This window comes from Athene noctua, chromosome 1 (genome assembly GCF_965140245.1).
Source record: "Athene noctua chromosome 1, bAthNoc1.hap1.1, whole genome shotgun sequence".
Lineage (NCBI taxonomy): Eukaryota > Metazoa > Chordata > Aves > Strigiformes > Strigidae > Athene > Athene noctua.
The window spans coordinates 776055-799036 of record NC_134037.1 but is presented as its reverse complement, the minus strand read 5'-3'; the positions used below and the strand labels follow the sequence as shown (position 1 = coordinate 799036).

Sequence of the window (22982 nt, the reverse complement as noted above, 5' to 3'; positions counted from 1 at the left end):
TCCCTGTGTTTAAACGTTTCAATTTCCTGTGCAGCTTGGGAAGGAAAGCAGTCAGATGGACAGTCAAGCAGCCCTCAGAACTCCACCTCCAGTTCCTCTCCCTCTGTTAAGCTCGATAACTCCTTGCCAGGGCTGGGGAAGAAACCGTTCCAGAGATCTGACAGGCTCCATGCAAGTAAGATACTTATTTTTCTGCTTACAGAGATTTGGTTGCTCTGATGACAGAATGGATTGGACTGGATCTCTGCTTACAGAGATTTGGATGCTCTGATGAACAAAAGCCTAAATAGCAAAAATTGAGTGAAATGTGCAATTAATTCCATTGCTAAAGTGACTTCTGGATGACTCTGTAAGGTACTGCTGGTGTGCTGTGTGAATTAGGATAAATAACCCAAACATTACATATGCAAATAAGCCTGTTCTCATTTCTTATCATCAGGGGTTTTACCTGTGACTTTGCAGCTTGCTGTTTGAGAAGCACAAAAGGCCTTGCATTATTTAGCAGGCTCTCTAAGGTACTTAGAACACTTCACTACCACCAAAAAGAAAAAAGAAATCCCTTCAGACTTCAGCCCCCGCCGTTGTTTGGCTTCCTTCTGTTTGCTGAGGTTGGGCCTTCCTCGGCCCCCCTGACCTTTCATGGTTTCTTTTACCTGTACCAAGGGTGGCACTGACCTCGGTGAACTTAAGGATATCCCGAGGTGTCTCTCTCTGTGCTGATTTTCTCTACCTTGATTATCCTTGATTTTCTCTACCACTGGAGAAAATAGGCGTTTCTCAGGGCACCTTTCATTTGTCCCCCGTAATTAGGAAATTCTGCAATTTAAGTAGCTTATAAACCTGCATTTAAATTTGAATTCAAATTTGCATTTGAAACACCTGCGTGACTTCTAATAGAGCAAACTTCCCCTCGGGAAACAAGCCTCCCTGGCATTGCTGGTGTTAGGCACCCTTACCTTAAAAATAACCGCTGCCACCCCTGCAGCCAGGGGAGCAGGGTCTGTCTCAGTATTACCCCGTTTGCTAATAATGCTCTTTTAATCTAAGCTTCAAAACACGTGGTGTTTTCCCAGTAAGAGCCGGTGGACGCGTCCAAAGGAAACAGAGCGCCCAGTGCAAGTGCTTCCTTCCTTCTCCTCTGGGTCTGCAGCACGTACACGACACTGGCTCTAGCAGAAGGGTCAATGCTGGACTTTCAAACGCAGCAAAGGAAAGTGTGTAGTCACTCTTTGTCTAGTGTTGGGGTTTCTACGCAAGCACAACAAGCTGAGGAGTTTTTCTGAAATGCTCTTGCTGAGAACAAAGTAGGAAAGTCCAAGAAGAAATCCTGAGGAACAAGCTGCCCTTAACTGGAGGCTTAAAATAGAAAATTGATGTGGCCAAGAGTGGTTCTAGAAACCCTCCTGGGAAAGACTCCTTGCCCCCAGCTAGCCAGGGTCCCTACAAAAGTTAGGTGAACAGACGCCGGCTGCAGTACATCAGGTATGGAAATTTTCTGTGCTGGAAAAGACTTCCTACATATTGTTTTTAACTGTATGTGCAAAAGTAAAACGTATCTTTCGAGTCATGAAATGGGCCACGGAGGTGGCACTTCGAAAACCTCCGGTAGCCTGAACTCCAGCGGAGCCTGTAATCCTCTCTTAGGTGAGATGTCACGTAGGTCTTTGTGGTTTGTTGCAGGGCAGCTGAAGAGAACCAAGTGTGCTGAAATCGATGTGGAAACTCCCGACTCCATCCTGGTGAACACAAACCTGCGGGCGCTGATCAACAAGCACACGTTCTCCGTGCTGCCCCCGGAGTGCCAGCAGCGCCTGCTGCTGCTGCTGCCGGAGGTGGACAGGCAGGTAGGTGGTGGCTGCTGCAGGGGGGGGATCAGCAGGGACCATCTCCAGGGGCAATTCAGACTAGACAGCCCAGTACTGTCTTTTGTCTGCTTCATCTGCTCGAGGGGAGGGTCTTATGACCCTTGGCCAAGGAGGCCAACGGCATCCTGGCTTGTGTCAGCACCGGCGTGGCCAGCAGGGCCAGGGAAGGGATCTGAGCCCTGGGCTCGGCACTGGGGAGGCCGCCCCTCGATTCCTGGGTTCAGTTTTGGGCCCCTCACCCCAAAAAGGCCATTGAATGACTCGAGCGTGGCCAGAGAAGGGCAACGGAGCTGGGGCAGGGTCTGGAGCACAGGTCTGCTGGGGAGCGGCTGGGGGAACTGGGGGGGTTCAGTCTGGAGCAGAGGAGGCTGAGGGGAGACCTCCTGGCCCTCTGCAACTCCCTGCCAGGAGGGGGCAGAGAGGGGGGATGAGTCTCTGGAGCCAAGGCCCCAGCGCCAGGCCCCGAGGGAATGGCCTCAAGCTGCCCAGGGCAGGGTCAGGCTGGCTCTGAGGAAGGATTTCTGTGCAGAAGGGGCTGTTGGGCGTTGGAATGGGCTGCCCAGGGCAGGGGGGAGTCCCCGGGATCCCTGGAGGGGTTGAAGAGTCGGGCTGAGCCAGCGCTGAGGGATCTGGGGGAGTTGGGAACGGTCAGGGGGAGGGTCATAGTTGGGCTGGGGGAGCTGCAAGGGCTTTTCCAACCCAGATGATCCTGGGATTCTGTGAAATCTTGTGCATGTCCTGGCTCAGACCTGCAAGTCCCTTGAAGACACTTTTCGGGGTGGTGTTGAGTATAATCGAGAGCCTGTGACCCAACACAGGTCCCCAGTTCAGGACGAGATGAACCACGTTCTCCCCTCCCTGCACTGGCTTGACCTGATCACCGTGAGCCGTGAAGGGACAGGAGCTTAGACACAGACACTTCTAGCACAACCATCTGTGTTTAGCGGAGTGAAATCCATCTTCAGAGCTGTGCTGCTCTCCTGGTTCTCACTGGGTGTTCACAAAGCCCATGGCTCTGGCAGCTGCCCCTGCTCTGCTGAGCTGATAGTGTTCCGTCAGAGTTAGGAGGGGTTCTGACATTTTATGCTGGCTCATAAATTCTAATCTCCAATCAGCATTCACTGGGGACTTGTTAGTCCAAGGCTGATCCAATAAATATTTGCAGGAATTGTTTTATAAGTCCTGTGGCCTTCGTAATAATTAGGTATGTGTCAGAATATGATGTGATGGAGCTTGCAGCTGGAGTTCACTGGCAAGAGCCTCACAGCAGATGGGAAGACATTTCTGTCCTGACTTTTAAGTTTAATTGTCCTTAAATTGAATTAGAATTTGGCTGAGAACAAATTTTGGTCAACTAAATAATCCTGCTTGGCTCCTGAGAGGACAGATCTAACATTTCACAGCAGTAGATCTAGAGCAGCCCACGGCAGCGGCGGAGCCGCGCGCTCTGTGAAACGTCAGGCTTTGCCCTGGTGAACGGGAGAAGAGGTGAAGGCCTTGGACTAGTACCAACTAACCCAGTTACTGCGTAACTAACAATCTCTAAATCTCACCTACACAACCTTCGATGAGGTCACTCCATCGCTTTAACCACCTGCACCACCGATGCTGCCCCGTGTTTCCCAGACCCTGCGCCCCTGGGCGCGGCTGCCCAGCTCTCCCGGGGTCACCGCCGGATCCTGCCTTGGGGCGGTTGGATTTGGTTTCTTTGTTCCCATTTCTTATTTACACAAGAAACGGAAACGCAGCAGTTTTGCTCGGGGCAGGTTTTTGTGACTTACTGAACGATACGTGTGTTTTGGTGTTTCGGGTAGAGAAATTCCACGTTTCCTGCTGCGGGACAGAGCCAACACCAACCTCCTACGTGTTTGCTTACCCTGGGTCCGGTTCCCACCGTGCTGCGTTCCACCTTAGCCCCACGTGTTCTCCTTTACGTCCCTCTGCAGCATGCCCACCCTCTTCCTTACCTGCATTTCAACGACAGGTTTTGAGCTTCATTTGTCCCTGTTTTCCCTGAAGCATCCCTGACTATGATTATATACACCTAAGTTACTTTTCCACGATACCTTTTATGTCCTTGCTTCTCCTCAGACACTCTGTTCACCGGAGGCAGCAGAGCTGCTGCTGTGGGTGGTAGTTTGGGCGATACCACACGTTCATTTTGCAGGGGAAGGGGCACCTGCAGCAGCTTTCCGAGGCTGCGCTGTTCTCTCTCCTCCTGCTTCCCCTTCCCACCTCTACTGCCGCTCGCCTACGTTTGTGCAGCAGCACGACCGCAGAAGATTGGCCTAAAGCGGGTGTGAGGAAAGTTTACCACAGCCTCTCAGATCCCAGGCTTGGCTAAGCACAGCCTTAAGGCAGCTGTTTGTTTTCTTCCGAGTGGGTTAAAGGCAGACGCCAGAGCGGCTCGTGGCGACGTTGGGACTCTCGCTCTGTTCCCAGACCCCGCGTGGCCTTTGCCTCTCCCGCTGCTAACGCTCTTCGCCGTGCCTTGTGTTCCAGGTGGGGGCGGATGGTTTGATGAAGCTGAGCGGCTCCGCGCTCAACAACGAGTTCTTCACCTCAGCTGCCCAAGGCTGGAAGGAGAGGCTCTCAGAAGGTAAAACTTCCCCAGGCACCGAGGCGAAATGCTAGAAGGCTTTTGGTTGTGAACGTTTGGGGAGTGGGTAAGAGAGATTTTTCTGGAGAAGCTGAAGCACTGGAGTGGCTTCTGAGGTGTAAGTCACTACTACACTACTACAGGTGTAGTCCCTAGAGCCCGTGAGAGCCAACGTGAGCCTAGAACTGTGTCCTGCCAAGGTCATGGGGCTTTAGAACTCAACATGTGGGTACATGAGCAAGTCTTTGGAAGAGATGAGAAAAGAAGGAAAAACATGTTTTAAAATCCTGTTGAAATGGCAGTAGAGCTGCGTTATTCTCAAGTTGTGGTAGCTAAATGCAGCCCACGGCTAAGCTCAGTAGAGGAGGTAAATTATATTCCAGAGTCACACACTTTGTCGTAGCGAAGTCACTGGCCACGGTTGGTACAGTCAGTCCTTCGAGCCATTGGGGTTTTTTATCTAACACAAAGTCAGCCGTTTACTGATCTCCTGGAGTCCGGAACCTTCGGGGTCATTTGCATCTGGAACTTAGAGGGGCTTTAACTCCGTGATCTGATCAAAGCGGAACCCCGAAGGTGCTGGCTCCCCGTGGGCAGGGACGGTTCCTCTGCAGAGGCCTGGCCCCAGAGTTTCTGTGAAGGCAGTAGCACCAGGCACGACATATCACCTACTCGTGCCCAGAGGATTGCCTAATGATGGACGCTTAAAATATTTACGTATGGTCTCACAAACCTTAATGGTTCAGAGCTGCGGGGAGGGCTCAGCCTCAGCGTTAGGAAACGTTTCATCCAAACAGCGACACGGACACACGTGGAGCGTGCACTTCCAAGGTGGGAAACAAAACCCACCTGTGACACAACGGCACCGTTGACAGAAATATTTTGTTCCATTTGTGCTGGGCAAGACATTTTTGATGTCCGTAGTTGCACCCCAGCCGGGCACAGCTGGGGTCTCGAGGTGCCGTGTTGCTTCGCCATCCGCGTAGGGAAAACCTCAGAGCCTTCAGAAAATGGCCGCCAGGTAAACTCACCAGAGTGAAAAGAGCAGGCTGATTTTACTGTTAATAGCGAAAGGATATAACCAAGTAACACAGAAAATTAGCAATAAGAAAAATACAGACTAGAGCACTTAATTCTGACTGCATACAGTTAATTACAGAAGAACAAGCGAGGCAATACCCCTAACGGTCCCTCCGCGCCGGGGAGGACAGTGATTAAGGAAGATCCCTCACGTCTCCAGCCCCGCAGGCGCCGGCAGCCCCGGGTGCAGCGAGGATCTGGAGTCCCTCTCCCTGCAGGGGGAAGTCCCAGGCGACGCCTCCGCCCGGAGCCGAGGCACCCAAAGCCGGAGCGAGCGGGTCCGGCCTGCCGGGCCAACCCTCAGCAAGGCAGGACCCCTGGCACCCTTGTTCTGAGCGGAGACAGCTGGTTTCATCCTCCCGGTGGATTCCACCCAAAGCCCGGCCGGGGCTCGGGGGGAGAACCAGGGGAGTTTCTGACACGGCCGAACACTTGGGTTCCAGCCTTGGACGAGGCTGGGCGAGGGCAGCTGGGTACATCCTCTCAGCATCTCATCCTCAGTGCTGGTTAGGTTTGGTCCGGGCTGCATCTTTCACCAGTGAGCATACGTATTTCCTCAGTGATCAGGTACTAATAATGTCTGTGTGTGTTTGAGCACCATTTCACACGAACACCCCCCGCAGCAGGGCGGGCACTAACAGGGAGCGAGGGGCAAGTGCCAGGCGTGAAGCTGTTGCCCGCCCAGTGCGAGGAGCGGGCGGCTCAGGAGATGGTCCTGAGAGCTCCCCTCACGATCCTCATTCCTTTCTCCGTGGCTTTTTCTGAAGATCCCTTTTATTGCCTTTTGCAGGTGAGTTTACACCAGAAATGCAGCTGAGGATACGGCAAGAAATAGAAAAGGAAAAGAAGGTCGAGCTGTGGAAGGAACATTTTTTTGAGAGCTACTATGGTCAGAGGTAAGACATTCAGCTGGTTTTGAATCCCTCAGGGTCTCTGCAGACGTTCCTGTTGCTGCACCTGCAGCCTGCTCTCTGTCTGTAAACGCTACATCTCGTTCATCCTGAAACCTCAAAAAGGTCTCTGGCTTCTCCCCCCTGCTGCGGAACTGCACAACTACCCGAGCTTTTGCCCTCACGACTTCTAATGCTTTAAGCAGTGTAGTGCTCTTTCCTTTGGAGGGGGGTGTCCTTCAGACTTTACATCTGAGCTTCCCCCACTCCTTACCAGGAGACTTTGAGCCCGTCCCCTCCGAGGGTTCTTCAGCGTCCGGATTCTGGTGATCTGTCTGGTTGAGCGACCTCTGCCTCGCTCCCTAAAATCTTGGGTATTTCCCCACATCTTCAGGCAGACACATGTTTGGTTCAGCTCCCGAGTCTGAGAGTCTTTTATTCTGCATTTCTTTTTGCTTCAAGGTTTTCCCATCCTTTCGGGCTATGGAGAGGTAACTAAGAAACGTGAAAACAGACGCAGAGAGATAACTGCTAAGGAATTTGTATCCTGCATCCTGGCCCTTAGCTTTCATGCTTGTCCTTGCCTGTCAGCCAGTTTTCCTCACATTGACCTGCGAGGTTTCAGCCCTCTGGAGCGTTTGGGTTATTTCAAGCCCCGTTTCTGTCGCTCTGACACTCTGGGGGTCGCGGTGAGCCCGGGGCCGTGTGTGTGCACGTACGGCGGGGCAGGGGCAGGCTGTTGTGCCCGGGACGGGGGTCACTGGGCCGGGAACGCGCGTCAGGTCGTGGCCTTAGCAACGAGCTTTGCTTGGGCACCTTCCCCAGCGCTGAAACCGGGGACGTCACTGCATGCGGGGCTCTGCTGGAGGGGGAGAGGTGACCGCCCTGTTCTTGAGGGTTACGGGGGACAGCGTGGAGGTGTGTCAGTCCTGCTCAGAGCAGGGAGACAAGTGACTCACATTCGTAAATCCCCAGCAGAGGGGACAATGGAGAGACAAGTCTCCAAGTCCAGACATTTGTTAACTGCCCACGATGTACTAATTGGGCACACGATAACTGGCTGAGTATATAACGAGTTGTGGCAAGCAACCCAGTGTGCCTTGTGTTGCTTAATGCAGTGAAGGGAAAGGGGGAAAGGGAAGGGGGGCGATGGAGGGAACAGAGGGACAGAGATCACTGCTCTGGGTTCCTGCCTCGACCCCGCCAGCGAGGGTTCCAGGAGGCATCTGCCTTCTTCACTTCACCCTCTGAGCCCCTCTCCTCGCCCCCCCTCAGGTTATACCCCCTCTCCTTGGGTCCATCCCCATGGTCGACCCACACACCTACTGTCCCATGGGTGGGGAGGGGTCAGGTGTTCCCTGGGCTGATGTAATTAGCATGAGCTCGTTAGTCTCCGTTAGCACATTCGGGTGTTCACTTTACCACCCCTCCCTGGATGAGGAAGCCAAGGTCACTGCCCGGACAGACGCCCCTTGAGACCTGAGCAGGTGCCCCGGAGCAGAACCGTCCTGTCCCCACAGGGCTCCCTGCCCCTCCAGCTGCCTCCGGTGTTACTGGGGCAGCTGATCAGCCCCGGCCTCCCCCCGCCCCGGGACTGGAGTTTCATTCCTTGGGAGTGTTTGAGACGGTCTCAGCTCGGAGGCCTCCACCCCCCGCTGTCCTTCAGCTCTCGCTCAGGCTGTTTCTCAGGCCGTGTCTCCCACAGGCCTGTTTTTACACCTCATCTCTCACGAGGTGACACAGGATAGAAACTCCGTTCTCTTTAGTTCCCAGGACTTTGTCTGGTGGAAATCAATCCTGTGGCTTCATCAGACTTAATGGGTTCATGGTTGGGCAAAAACCCCACGTTTGCTATTTCATTAAGAGGAGTGGATGAAGTTAATCCTAGACCCGGCTTGTTCATCTCTTTCACAAACCAACCCGGGTGAATCCCACGGGAACCCTCGCGGCGTTTTGCTGCTGGAGAAAGGCAGCAGTGTCGGTCCTAAGCAAAGGGCCCATCCCTGGTCCTGGCGTGAGCCCTGTTCCTCTGGAGAAAGGGGCAGGACCCTCGCAGTGTCCCTGGCCACAGATGTCACCCGGGAGCCACAGGCCGGGGCAGCTGGCGGGGCTGTCGCTGCTGCGGGGATGCCGCTGCGGTGGCTGAGAAGGGGAATATTTACCCGTAGCCAAATTGGTTTGGTTCGCAGCCTGGACAGTCTGTATCTGGTGAGGGGACTTGCATCCACTCTCCGTTCCGTGTATTTCATTGAGCTGGTTTTAAACTTTGCTGTCAAGTTCAGTTTCATGTGGAGGTCCTGACAGTACTGCAGGTTTTCGGAGGTCGTGGTGTCGAAGTAGGTGTGTGGGAGGGGTTTATTTAGGGTGTGGCAAGCAGAGAATCCTCTCTGTTTTCATAAGGATAGCATGCTTCTTGCAAGAATGTTTTACAAATTAAAAATTCTGTTTTTATTGATAGTTCTGGACTGAGTCCTGAAGAGTCCAAGAGACTGACAGCAAACACCAGCCCTGCCGAGCCCGAGAGTGCAACTCCAGCAGCTGAGCAGCCAAAACGCACAGCAGCCTCCCTGGCACCACTCAGAGAGGAGGTTCCAGCTCCGTTAGAGCCTAAAGCACAAGCAGCCCAGGAAGCACCAGCGCTGAGAAAAGGAGGAGAGGAAAGACGAGAGGACGCGCAGCCGAAAGCAGCCAAACCCGCGGAGGCCGCGGCTTCCCCGGGCGGGTGTGGGCCGAAGGGCAGCGACCGTTCTCTGCCCGTGCAGGAGAGACTCCAGGGAGAGTCCAGCCGGGAGAAACCACCAACTGCTCTTAGTCCGGCGCCCGAAGAAGAGAGAAAACCCCCAGCGGTGAAGGACGGGCTCGTGAAAGAGACCCTCAGTACCTCAGTTTTGGCCCCCAGTAAACCAAAGAGCCCCGAAGCAGGTGAGGTCGTAGCCAGCGTGAAAAGTCCAGCGACGACTCCAGAACCACCGGAAAAGAAGCCCCCAGCAAACGAGGAGATGGAAGTCAGCGTGGAAGCCCCCAAGAGGAAGTCGGAGAGTGGCGAAGCAGCTCTCGCCGCTACTCCCGAGAAGAAGCCGCGCGTGATGGAGAGCTGCCAGCACCCCCAGGCCTTTCGGGCCCAGGCCCAGTCCTTTCCTGCGGCGGGAGCCCCGGTGCCACGCGTCCCCCCCCTCAAGGTAAAGAGGGAGGAAGGCAGAGCCGGGGCGGCCTCGCGCGCGTCAGCGCAGCTGGCGGCTCGGCCAGAAATGCTTTGGCCCTTCAGTTCCGTTATTTCTAGGAATTATGTTAATGCTTGTTATAGCCATGGAAATGTTTGAAAACGTAACAGCCCGGCTGTTTGCGTACGGGGGACCTGCCGCTGGCTCCTCGGCCCGGCTGCAGTTCAGTGGCTCTCCTACACGCCCGGCTGCTCAAGGAGCTCTCGGGCAGATGCTCAGAGGGTTGGGCACGAGCCCAAGGCAGAGTTTAGGAGGCTGGGGAGAGCCCCGTGTGGGGGAGCTGCGGGGACGTAGTAACAAAGTTGTAGCCCGGGAGCGCGCAGAACGCTGCAAAGCTGTGAGTATCCCCAGCGGCGCAGGGACGGGCCCGGGAAGGGAGTTCTCAGCAGCTGCCCCTGTTAGAGCGAGCCCAGACACGAAAGGATTTACCTGTGCTGAGGGAAGGAGCATCTCGAGAGAACGCTGAGGGCAGCGCGGGGCTGGGCTGGGCGGCAGGGAGGGGCCGGGGGGGGGGACACCTCGATGCCACAAGGCCCTCCTGGAGTCGTAGCGAGGGGCAGGCGGGAAGGAGCCGCGGGGGGTGTCCCTGGACGGTGCCTTGTGAGCCGGGTGGGGGGGACCGTGCTCCTGCCACGGAACGGCCAAGAAATGCCCCGTTGGGAAGTAAGAGACACGCTGGCTTCAGAGACTCGATACTCTCAGAGAATGAGGACAAGGACAAGGTGTGTGTCCAGACACCGACTCTTCCTCCGGGGACATTGTGCTCAACAGGAGAGTAAAGGGGTGAACCCGCACAGAAACTGAGAGTCACGTGTGACCCTACAAACAGGGAAGTTTAGTTTCTGCAGAATAGGGCCTGTGCTTTTTCTGCCAGAATTTGGTCTGGTTAAAGCTCAACTCCCTAACTGGGGGCCTTAGGCAGAAGTTGTAGATGGAAAACTGCTTAATTACTCTGTATCTCCTAAGATTTCTACTCTCCTGTTAAGGTTCTTTTATACTAGGAAGTGTACAAACACAAAATTTGAGAACGGTTCATTACTCTCCCAATGTTAATAAGTTGAGCGTGAAGGTAAGGAAGCATTAATAAAACCTGTTAGTGACAAAAAATTAGGGAAAACTGCCCATAAAAGACACCGAGGAGACAAGCGTAGATACACAGAGGTAGAAGAGCAATGCAGAATTAAGCAGAAAGTTGTCACAAGCCTGTAAAAGGATACAGATGATGTACAAATCAAATATGAAACCGAGAATAAGGGGCGATAGGTGTCGAGTTCTGGAATCACCTTTCGGCTGTTCCGGGGGAGGTGGAGAGGGTTTGAGTCGCGGTGGACGAGGGGGGGGCTGCAGCTGGGGGGGCTGAGCCCCCCACGCGGGGCCTGGGGCTGCCGCAGCTTGTGCCGGCGAGGGAGGGATCTCTGTGAGGGACTTCTCCGAAATGACAACTGTTTCTCTCAGACCAAAGTCTGAAATAGGCGGCGTCGGTGTTCCCCGTATCTCAGGTGTGCTTTTCTCCCCCTCCCTTTCAGATTCCTGTTTCCAGAATCTCCCCGATGCCATTTCCCGCGGGCCAGGTCTCTCCCAGGGCCCGTTTCCCGATCTCGCTCACCAGTCCGGGCAGAACAGGAGCCAGAACTCTGGCAGACATCAAGGCCAAGGCCCAGCAAGCCAAGGCCCAGAGAGCAGCGGCCGCCGCCGCCGCCGCCGCCGCCGCTGCCGCCGCCTCGACGGGGGGGGCTGTGCCCGGGCCCGGGCCGGGCGGGGGCCTCCCGGGCGGCGGAGGAGAGACGAGGAACGCGGCCACGGGCGGAAGCCACGAAACTGGAATTGGAGGAAATGCACTGGAACTGGCAGGAACTGGAAGCGGGGGAAGTTCGAGAAGGTTTCTTCCCCACTGCCCAGGGACACGCGCCCACATGGAGACCCCGGCCCCACCTCACCACCCTCCTAGAGCACAACTACAGCAAAGTGCCCCGGCGCAAGCCCGGCCTCCCGCCAGCGGCGCGGGCGCCAGCGCCTCCCCCTCCGCGGTGTCGCCATTAGAGAGGATCAGCAGAATAAAGCAGAACCCCCCCGGCACGACTGTAAATCAGCTTTCGGTCTCCCCGTACGCTGGTGGCAGTGACAAACAAGACAAAGCACCTTCTGCTCCGGCGGGCCCGGGCCAGGCCTGCGGGGCACCCGCCGTCAGGGACAGCTCGGCCCGCGGGGCGGGGTCCGTCGCAGACACCAGCACCACCGTAACGAAGGTGGCGCCCGCGGCCTCGGGAGGGACCGGCTCCGATGCTTCGAAAAGCAAATCCCCTTCCCCTCCGACGTCGTCGCTACCAGCCGCGAGCTCCGAGGCCCAGGCCGGAGGCGCGGCCGCGCCCGCCAGCTCCGTCCCACCCGCCGACGCGGCGGCACCGCCTGCTCTCAAATCTCAGGCGAATTCCGGCGGGGCCTTCCCAAAGCCCAGCTCCAGTATTCCTGCGAACAACCCTTTGGTCACCCAACTCCTTCAAGGCAAGAACGTCCCTCTGGAGCAAATCCTGCCGAAGCCTCTCACCAAAGCGGAGATGAAAACGGTCCCGTTAGCTCCTCATGAAGAAAAAGGGGCGGCGGCAGCGTCCAGCGCCACGAGCGTAGCGGGGCCTGGCGCCGGAGCCGAGGGTGGGGAAGGGCACTCGGGTTTACCCACACAGCAGCTCGGGAAGATCTTTTGCCAGAACAGGCCTCTGCCTCACATTCCAAGGACCTTTCCGCTGCCCTTGGGAAAGGAGCCCGGCCTCGAGCAGCACCAGTGCCACGAGGCGCTCAGCAAAACAACGCAAGAGCAGATCCTCCAGACTCTTATCAAGAGGGTCCAGAGGCAGAACTTGTTGCCGGTCCTTCAGCCTTCGCAGCTGAACCTCACTCACTCAGGCTTCCAGTTAGAAAACAGCTCCACCAGCCAGAGATTGGTGCTGGGTTTTGTGGGCAGGAGGACGTCCAAGCCCGCTATGTCTGGTCATTATCTGCTCAACATCTCCACCTACGGTCGTGGCTCGGAGAGTTTGAGGAGAGGCTTCTCCCTGAACCCTGAAACCCGCTTGTGTCTGACCAGTCCTGCTGATGCTCCAAAACCAGAGTTTGGGGAATGTGAGGAGACGGGTGGTGACGGCAGCAGCAGCGATGAAGGAGATGCAGACGACGAGAGCACCGGGGACGAACGCGAGCTCCTCGGCATAAAGGAGGAGCCCCAGGCGTCACAGGCTTCCGGCCAGTGTGAAAAAGAGCAGGTACCACCCAGCAGGAATCCTTCGGATTACAGCAGCCTTGCTAAAAAGGGCCTCAAGACAGAAGCGACCGCGTCTCAGCAAGCGGCAGGCAGCAAGGAGAACGTTCAGGCCTTCGACGGAACTACGCTGGCGCGGGATTTCATCCAGGCGGCGCAGGAGCAGGTGGCGCAGGCGATGAGGGGGAAGGCGCACGGCAGCCCGGAGCTCTTCAGCGCCCCCGGCCCGGCCTCGGCGGCGCCGCCGCCTGGGAACGCATCGGCGCAGCTCCTCGGGCCCAGTTACAGCGGCACCATAAACGTCTCCACCTCCCCGGACGTGAACCAGGGCTCCCTCATGACGGGGCTGTCTGACTGCAACCAGCTGGCCAGCAGCATGGGCAACGTCATGTCCTTCTCCGTGACTGTAACCGCCCTCCCCGGCAGCCCGGCCCGGAGCTCCGGCGGCCACGCTCAGACCCTCCCCGTTCAGGCCTTCGCCGAAGACGACGGCTCCGAGGACTCGCCCTCCAAATGCTACTGCAGGTTGAAAGCCATGATCATGTGCAAGGGCTGCGGGGCCTTCTGCCATGACGACTGCATCGGCCCCTCTAAGCTCTGCGTCTCCTGCCTCGTGGTGCGGTAACCGGGGCGGGAGGTGGGGAAGAGGATGGCTTGATGTTGGGGCTCAGCTTTCGGAAATCCGTTGGGAAGAAACAGGAAATTTACTGCCTTGCACAAGAGACACGTTACTGAATCAGGAATACAGAGTAGAGTTCTTCTTTCATTAAAGAAAGAGCACCTTCTTGTACAGTGAGTCTAAATTGAGCTCAACTACGTGAATTGTGACAAGAGTTTGCACTTAAGGAATTATGTAAATATGTCACATTATTTTGTTTAAAAATATTTTTTCAATCTTTTAGGAGTTAGTGTTTGACTTGTACTGCAGTTTCATTAACCCCAGCCTGCTCTCCAGCATGTTTTGCTGAGCTCTGCTCTAGATGGGGGAACGAATCCCCGGCGAAACCTCAGCCTGTTGTTGCTCTTCTCTGGACAAAGAGGAGAACTGGATAACCGACAAACCAAACGTTTGTACCGATGGATCACAGAGCACCGAAGCAGGAATCCCTGAATCGGCTCGCTCGGTTGCTCTAAATTTTAGTTCAGATTTTTTTCAGATTTGGAAGGCGTTAGCATCGTACCAGCCTCCCAAGTGATTAATTGCCTTTCCCCTGCGAGCAGGCTGTGTCCAGAGGGCGGCCTGAGTTGTGCAATATTGGCTGGTGGGTTTGGTTTGCGTGTCCCCTCTCCCGGGAGGCGGCTGCAGTAGCCTTGTTTTCAGGAGGGCAGCGTCTCCTTTTGCTACTGGTAAATAGTGGAAAAGGCAACTGTACTGACCCCGCGATGGAAGAATTTAAAAATCACTAAAGCAACTCAGTAAGCGATTACCGGTGATCCCCGGAACCATTTAAAGCAGAGATCGCAAACTGTGCTGAGCTGCGTTTCGTTTTGGGGCGGTCGGGGCTGGGGGAGGTCAGCTGCCTCAGGCCTTTCGGGGGAGCTGGGAAGTGCCCCCCCGGTCCCGAAGCGTCGGCTCCGGCACATCCCGGGCGGGGGGCGCACGAGGCCGCGCTCGGCCAGGACCCCTCCCATTCCTGCCCCTTTTGGATTTAGCGAGGTGCAGGGGAAGGGCAACAAGTGTCTTGTTGGGCCTCACTGCCAGCCCGCTGCGGGTCTCTGGTTTTAAAATACCAAATCGGGCTGGGCTTTTGCTCCGGGAGGGCGGGCGGGGGGCTGGGCTGGGGGCTGCGTCCCGCCGCCCCCACCGCGTTCGCTTTGCCGAGGTGGGAGTTGCAGCAGGCGCAGAAGGGCAGGGGGGTCCCGAGGCAGCACCCCCGGGCGTATCCGCCGCGTCCCCGGGGTCTGGCTGTTGCTGCTCCTCCCCACCAGGACCCTCAGGTTCAGGATCGCTCGTGGCGGCGGCGCTGTTGGGGGTGGGGGGGGCCGTACGGCATCGCGGGATCTTTTTTTGATGGAAAAGCACTGAATTCACTTTTAATCCAAAGGCCTTTTTAAGCTGAAGCAATATTAACGGAATAGGTGGGACGGCTGTTGTGCGAGCTGGGGTCCTCGGCCTTTCCTCCTCCCCTCCGCGCTCGCCCGGGGGCTGCCGAGCCGTGGGGCAGGAGCGTCCTTCCTCGGAGCGGGAGGCGATTCCTTCGGGAAGGGTAAAGGAGGGAGAGGTGCAGAGGCGCAGACTTCATCACCTCGGAGCAGAACGTTTCCTTCCCTGCCCAGCAGAGCGCGGCGGGGTTAACGCGCGGGAGCTGGCCAGAGCTGCAGTGTATCTTCGTCTCCGTTTTGCTCATCTTAAAATTTATTAGGGAGCAGTGACTCCTGCTTTCTGATTACACATCCCTGCTCAGACATCTAGTGGCGAAGAGCATTTAAGTATTAGAAATAAAGTCCATTTTTTTTAATCCAAATCAGAAATCTAAAAAAAAAAAACCCAACAAAAACGACACAAAAATTCCTCCCAGTTTTTCTGCCGCGCTGCACACGCGCTGGCGGTGGTTGTAGCCCAGGAAACACCCCCCGGCCTGTGCGTGTCCCCGCCGCGTGCCCGGGGCTGGTGTCCCCCGTCCGCCCCAGGTGCCCTAACAGGGACAATCGCGTTAGCCTGTGCGTCGGCACCGGTTTGGGCAGCGGCGCCTCACTGCTGCGTCTGGTGCTGCGGGAGGAATTTCTGCCGGTTTTTAAAATCTTGGGCCGCGGCGTAAAGCGGTTGCAGCGCCCTGGGGAGCCGAGTGCTGAGAGCGGGCGCTGGCTGTTCCTTGACTCGAGCCTTCTCTAGACACGAAAGAGGTTACGGCAGCGTAATCCTCAGGCAGACGCATCCATTCCTGTCCGAGACAGATCCCCCGGCATAATCCAATCGAAAGGTTGTCGCTAGTTGCAAACTAAACTGAAAAAGTCATTCTTGCCTCAAACAAAAGCAAAGAGGTTTTGCTGCCATAATTGGATCAATTCTGCTCATCCCTCGACTTGTATCAGTGTCGCTGCTGCAGGCTGACAGGGCCGCTGGGGCGGGGGAAGGAGCCCGTGCCCCGGCTCCCCTCGGCCGTTCCCACCGCCGCGGCTCCAGCTTGTTCCTCCCTGCAAAAACGCTACGAGTGTCCCCTGGAGCGCGTGGGCCCGCGGGTTTGCCAGGGGTGGGCCCGCGGAGCCGCAGTGGCCTGGCCCCCGCTCCCCGGGGAGATTGGCCGGCTCCAGGCTCGTGCCGGACAGCGGGGGCGTCCTGCGTGCTGACTTGGAAGTTTACAACTCCCTTCAGTGCCTTAGTTCTATTTTAAACGGATCAGCACTTTCCTTGGGCTACTTTGACTCTCTTTTCTTTTTGAGAAAATTCTTCTAACTGCACGTCTTTGATTTTTAACACACGCGATGAGCTACTAGGTGCGACTTGACGGCACAGTCTCCACAGGTTTGGCAGAGGGCATTACGTAGTTAGGAAATCATTAGGAATAGTGGGGCTGGGTGTAGGAGTCCCTCCGAGCGCAGGTGGAGGTGAAGCTTTGCATGTTTTACAGCGCTGCGTATGGAGTGAAGTCCCTCAGAAGTCCCGCGGCCGTGCGGGAGCCTCCCCACGTGGGTCAGCCCGCTGCTGCCTTCTCTCCATCCCCTCGCCTGACCTTCCCACGGGATAATAAACCTGCCTTCACGCTGGATTTCCAAATAAAAGGGATGTTGTGACATAGTTTAAAATATTAGACTTTGGTTCCCCGGGTATTAATTTAATAGCACCAGAGTAAATGCTGTCATTAAATTAAAAAAAAAAAAAAAAAAAAAAGGGATAAAATGGTTTCAAAGCCCTAATGTCCAACTGTGTTTGCGGCTGTAAAAGCAACTTCAGTAAGAAAAAATACTCAGATTTACATTTTTCCCTTTTGGGCCCCATCCAAGTCCTGCAGCACGAGAACTAGAAATTCAAACCCATCAACAGAACCGAACCTTCCCCTGCAAACCCCCCCCGGAACACGCGGTTGCAGCGGAGGAGCGAGCGCAGCTCTGCCAGCTCAGGTAGATCGGTGGCACCGGGAGGCAGTTTTGTCTGAAGCTCAGCGTCCCTTCTCAGATCAAAAGGAAAGGCCGAGATGCTCAACGCCGGCCGCGGAGTTGATCTTTTTTTGCGGTAGGATGGAATAGCCGATGGGGCAGCAGGTTCCTGGCCAAGTCGTTGCCAGCCGGGAGGGATCCTCAGGGCGTTACTTGTGACGGGGCCGAGCCGGGGCCCAGCTCAGTTCCTTTGAGCCACGGGAACGTGGGGGGGCCACCAGCAGGGCGAGGAGCACCAGCCCTGCCCCCCCCGGGCATCCTCCCGCTTCTCGGGGGGTGGTCGGAGCACGTGGCCTGTGCTGGGAGCACCGGCCAGTGGTGGGAGTGTGTGGCCCATCGTTGGAGCACGTGGCCAGTGGTAGAAGCGTGTGGCCCGTGGTTGGAGCTTGTGGCCTGTAGCAGATCGTGGCCCATGGTTGAAGTGTGTGGCCTGTGGCAGGAGATGGTGGCTTGTGGTTGGAGTGCGTGGCCCGTGGTTGGAGCACATGGCCCGTGGCAGGAGATTGTGGCCCGTGGTTGGAGCACGTGGCCCGTGGCAGGAGGTCGTGGCCATAGCAGGAGGTCAGGCCCGTGGCAGGAGGTCGTGGCCGTGGCAGGAGGTCGTGGCCGTGGCAGGAGGTCGTGGCCGTGGCAGGAGGTCGGGCCCGTGGCAGGAGGTCGTGGCCGTGGCAGGAGGTCGTGGCCGTGGCAGGAGGCAGAACCCGCCGCCGCTCCGGTGACAGCCTGCGCCCGCCTGCGCCCGCGTCAGCCGAAAGCTCCGTGGCCTTGGGGAGAAAAACCGCCCCGGGCCGGGGTCCTGCCCCCGCTGGGAGCTCCGGGGGGGCTCCCGGTGCCGGCCTGAACCTCCAAAACCTGCGAGAGGAGGGAGGGGCCGGCCCGGCGGCACAGGCTACCTTACCCTCGCTAATTAGCAACGGGCTAATTGCTGGGGGGGAGAGGAGGGCCCTTCCCGGGCTGCTGCCTCCCGCCTCCCAGCGAGGGCTCGAGCGCGGGCCAGGATGACGATACCCAGAATTTTCTTTGTTACCTAGGTTGTGTTTTTTTTAATGCTATACATTTGATATAACTGAAGATCAATTTTAAAAGCTTACAGTAATATATTTTAAGTAATATATATTTTAGTATCTAAAAAAAAAAAAAAGACAAAGGATGATCTATGAACTAGATGAACAGGGTATGGGGAGGAGGCAGTTTGCAGCAAGGCCAAGAATAGTTTTACCAGGAGGAGAACTGAAAAGATTCAGTTTTTTCCATTGATGCAATAAAAATGGGAATTCTTAAAAAGAAGAAATCCAATATTGTTTACCACATGCTTTCCTTGTTTCGACAACAGGCCTGTAAACACAGTTTAGAAGATACTAAACCTTTGTCTGTCTTTTGCCTTTTTAAAAGGGACTTAAATTGGAATAGAGGGTATGTACAGAGAAATCAAGTTGACACCATTTTAAAATGTATTTTTACACAAATAATATAGAAGAATCATATTTTACATAAGAATTTTAAGTATTTGAAATATGTATATATATATACTGTATGTACTTCATATATTCTTTATTTTACATTTTCAATGTATTAAAAAGTATTTGAGCTGGTTGGATTTAAGCATGTAATAATGTCTAAAAAAAAAAAAAAAAAAAAAAAGAAAAAGAAAAGAAGCAAAAGAGGGAGAGAGGATGCAAGTCCTGCACCACTGCGGGGGCTGCTGTGGGCAACTACGGGGGAGCGGGGGCCCCGGGCACTCAGGAGCCCGGCGATGTGGGGAGAGTTTAACGCTTTCAGATCTTTTTCCGACCATTTTCCAGTCCCGTGTCCTGTCTGCGTTTCCGTTACGATATCCGTTCCTTTCGCCTCGGAACCGACCCAGGCTGATCCCTGGTGAGAAGCCCCGCCGTGGAGGTGGATGGTTTATCCACGCAGTGCGGCCGCTGTCGCCAAAGAGACAAACTCTCCAGAACCTGCTCAACCCGAACAACAACGGCGGCAGCGACGCCGTTCCGCGCTGCCACTGCCAGTTTAAGAAGCAGCTGGATTTCGTGTGTGAGCATCTCACGGCGCTCTGGGGGAGTTCAAGCCATACACCAAAAGTCCAGGGATTTCAGAGAAACACTAGCAAAGCAGTTTGGGGTTTGGGGTTTTGGTTTGGGGTTTTTTTTTAAAACTTTGTAGAAATTTTGGTGAGAAATCTCACTGTAGCGAGGATGATCCTTGCAGCTGTTAGAAGCGGGGTGAGTTCTCCTCAGGAAGGGGGTCCCAGAGATGCTCCCCCCGAGCAGCAGCACCCCGGTACCACCCTCCCCACACACTGCACAAGCGGGCCAGGCAGCAGCGGGGTGTAAACGGGGAGGGATCACCTGCCCTCCCCTCCCGGCGCTCCCCCACCAAACTATCGATGAGCGTAAGCAGCGACTCCTCCTTTTCTGCACCAACCCGCTGGCAGCAGGAGATCTGCAGCCCCGTCACTGCTGGCCCCAGTTCTCCCTCGGGAGAGCAGGGTGGCAGAGGCTCCACCACGCAGGCAGCACATGGCACGTGTCCCCTCCCCTTTGCCACGATGCCCATTTTGGCTTAGATGTGACATTTATCCCACTCGCTCCAGCCAACAATTGCAGGCGTCCTGGGTACAAACTGGAGATGTTCACAGCAGTTCTGTTACTGGGACTTGGAGGGCAGGAACCGTGGGAAAAGGAGCATTAACAAGTCAAGCTTTAAAAACACCGCGCTGAACCGTGGAAGGGCAGGCAACTGGGTTTTTCCTACTGCTAAAATTATTATTGGAATCTTGAAAAAAAAAAAACAAACTGTGGCACCTGATACTTGGTCCAGACTCGCTACCGACACACTGAGGGGGGCTTTCGCCCATGAACAGTTGCACTATAGGAAAGCCCCGCTCCTGGGGGGTGTAGATGGGCAGAGTCTACCCGGGGGGGGCTGTGCAGGGCGGGGGGGTGTATCCTGTGTACCCACAGCTCCGTCCTGCCTAAGTGGGGGTAGTGAGACCAGCTTCATCCCAGTCTTCTGGTGATATTCCACCTCGAGAAGCTACAGCAGACCTGAGATGGAATTACAGCTTTCCGCTTTGTTTTCCTGGTTAAGAGACGTGGGTTAGACACAATATGTAACAGCAATGTGGTTTGATCTGCTGCACTTTTTAAAAAATAAACCACAGCATTCCTTACGCCCCGGTACTGCTGCATCTCCCAGCCCTTCCTCTCCCAGTGTAAACCATAAGCCTAGTTGGTCTCCTGAGCCTTTCAGTTAGGGCTTCTCAGATGCTGCTTCAGAGATTTCCCATTGGAAAAGCCGGGCTGAGAGTTTAAACCTGCCTGTTTAAACTCGGCCTCCCGGCCCAGCGCCGGCAACAGGCACCAACAGCAGCAGGTCCTGGCGGGGCGGTTTGGCAGCGACGGGCCGGGGAGCGCAGCTGAGCTGCAGCTGAGCCGGGCCAGGCCCTGCCCGAACCTCAGGGACTGGGGGTTTGCTCCCAGTTTTCGATGTGGTGGCCAGAGGCGTGCCCAGGGCGCGCCCCAACCAGCCGGCCCCGCTGGATTTACAGCGCCCGCCGCTGCCGTCAAGCTTCGGCGCGATCGGGAGCCCTGTCAGTCCATTTGCAAGGTCAGATTTATGTAAGAAATGTGGTTTTACGGGGGGGGGGGGGGGGGGGGGGAAGCAATTGTAGTTCAGGAAGGCATTTCAGAGCAGCACGGGCCAGTTCCAGCAGGTCAGGGACGAGTGTGGCCCCGCGTGCTGCAGCCGGGCGTGGGGCAAAGGGGGTTTTGTCAAGTTCTTCGCTCACTTTGCTGTATAAGATTCCACCTTGGCTTCTCACCAGCATTCAGAGGGGCCCGAGGCGCGCTAAGCCCAGCTCTAACCTGTCACGCCAAGGTCGGTGTGCCCGTAGGAGATGACAGCACTCCGACAAGCAAAAGCCTGCCCTGTGGCTTGTGTCTTACTGCGGATTCTGTTCCTCTTCCTCTCACTTATTTCTGTCATGTAAAACTACCTGCTTTATAAATGAATGTAAAATACAGTAGTTCTTCAGCACATGGACAAATGTGTATTTTAATGTTTCATTTTATGTTAAATAAAAAGCATATGATTTTATGGTCGTTGGTCCTGCTCACGTTGATTTGTCAAGGATCACCTTTTGTCTATCAAGGGACCCCCATAAACGACATTTTTCTGGCCCGAGAGGCTGTGGGCATCTGTAAAATTTTTTCGACACATTTCAAGGGGAAAATGTTGGTTTAATACTAAGCCTTAATATAATAAACACTCTGCAGTTGTCTCAAGCCTCATTTCTTGGGGTCCCACAACACTTTGGGAGCACTGAACTGTAGATTGGGGTAAAAAAAGAAACGGGAGGAAACCTGTATCAGGTGATGGCAGCTCGATTTCCCTTAAATGGAGGGATCGAGGGCAGTAGATCTGTAACCAGCCCTCTCGATTTCTGTCCGGTTGAGTGCACTTAGTTAAATCAGCAGGACTGAGGCGCCTGGGAATGTGTAGGAAGCCTGGGATTTCTTTCCCCTGAATACAGTAAAAGCATCACCAACCTCCGTTTGAAGTACGGGAAGGCACCGCAAAGGGGCTGTGAACCTGCCCGTGTGAACAGACACATCCAGAGGGTAAAGAGAGACCATGAAACGGAGAAGGAAAGGTCTGTAAAGAAATCTGTGTCCTGCAGAGCACGGAGCGAATACAAGAAGTCCACCTGAGTTTGCAACCGTTAGCAATAAGCCCCCCAAATTCTACCACCTCTCAAAGATCACAAAGAAGAGTGGCTAAAGGTAGTGTTCAGGCCCCAAAAATGCCCCAAAGAAAAGTAATACTCCTCCTCTGTGCTCGCTGAGGATGTGATACGTGCCACTGCCCCCGGATGACCGGTGCTTGAAGGAGCTGACACAAACAGCTGTAGGTCAGGTGACGCGGGTTTTTGTTTATCGAGAGAATTCTGGTGAGCTGTGCAGCACAGTCCTACCTGTACTTAAGACTAGGGGAAAATGCCAACATTCATGTGTAAGGCTGTGGAAGTTGTGCTGTAGAGACTAACTGAAGACATGCTAATAAACGGGACGGAAAGCAACAGGATCCTGCCAAAGGTGTGAGCAGGCTAATTCAGTGTATTGTCTTGAGAAATTGTTTCTCAACAGATAAAACGAGCTGTCTTCAGGAATAAAAATGATACAGGAAACTGTTGGGGGGGGGGGAATCAGGAATAAAACTTGAGAAGGTAAAAGATAAAGTAAATATAAAGGAACTGGTTCGAGGGGGCTGAGCAGATAGTCCTAAAACTGGGAAATCAGTCTGGCTGGAGAAGGCTGAAATTCCTCGAGGGTCAGCCTGGACGTGCAGTTGTAAGCTTCTTCATCCCCGATGCTAGCACCAACAGTCACGAGCAGCCCAACAAAGTGAACTGATGACACAAGACTTGGGAGCTTGTGCAGACAAAATGGAAAACTCTGCCCTGGGAAGGAGCTGTCAAGTGAAACCGAGCCCGGCACACCGGTGTCGAGGTACCGAGGGAGGGGTGACACCAGCTTCTGCTCCGGGAGCGGGAACGGGGAGGAGGGTGAGAAGGCCCTGGCTGCGTTAATTAATCATTCCCTGTGATTATAAGCTGTCCGTGTGATTTAGCCATGGGAAGGAGAAGCAATTCTCAGTGCCCAGTGCGTGCACTGCCAGTACCGATGAGATCAGTGTGAGTTGCACAAGGTAGTAAGATACTACGTGTGGTTCCACTCACCCTGCAGGCGAGAAAAAACATTTCAAACTGGAACAAGTGCCCTGAAAGATTTCTCAAATCATCACAAAGCGAGAGACTGCCATGGTGAGAAGCTAAAAACCGACAGGTAAAAGGCTGGCTGCCACCAGAATAAACATTAACGGGGGAAACCAGCTGTTCGGCGCAGGGACAGGGACAACTGGGTACGTGATAGCGGCGGCTAAACTGTGTTTAGGGCTCAGAAGAAAGTTGCTACT

General features: G+C 55.0%; 1 protein-coding gene across 1 annotated transcript in view; it reads left to right on the top strand.

Annotated features, from left to right (window-relative positions):
- ASXL2 (ASXL transcriptional regulator 2) overlaps positions 1–14648 on the top strand; it is a 123431-nt gene extending 108783 nt beyond the window's left edge. The window contains exons 7-12 of the mRNA XM_074895290.1: positions 35–175; positions 1681–1844; positions 4368–4464; positions 6335–6440; positions 8893–9613; positions 11182–14648. Coding sequence (XP_074751391.1) covers positions 35–175; positions 1681–1844; positions 4368–4464; positions 6335–6440; positions 8893–9613; positions 11182–13533 — 3581 coding nt within the window. The 3' untranslated portion in view covers positions 13534–14648. The remainder of the gene's footprint in view (positions 1–34; positions 176–1680; positions 1845–4367; positions 4465–6334; positions 6441–8892; positions 9614–11181) is intronic.
- The last annotated feature ends 8334 nt before the right edge of the window (positions 14649–22982 follow it).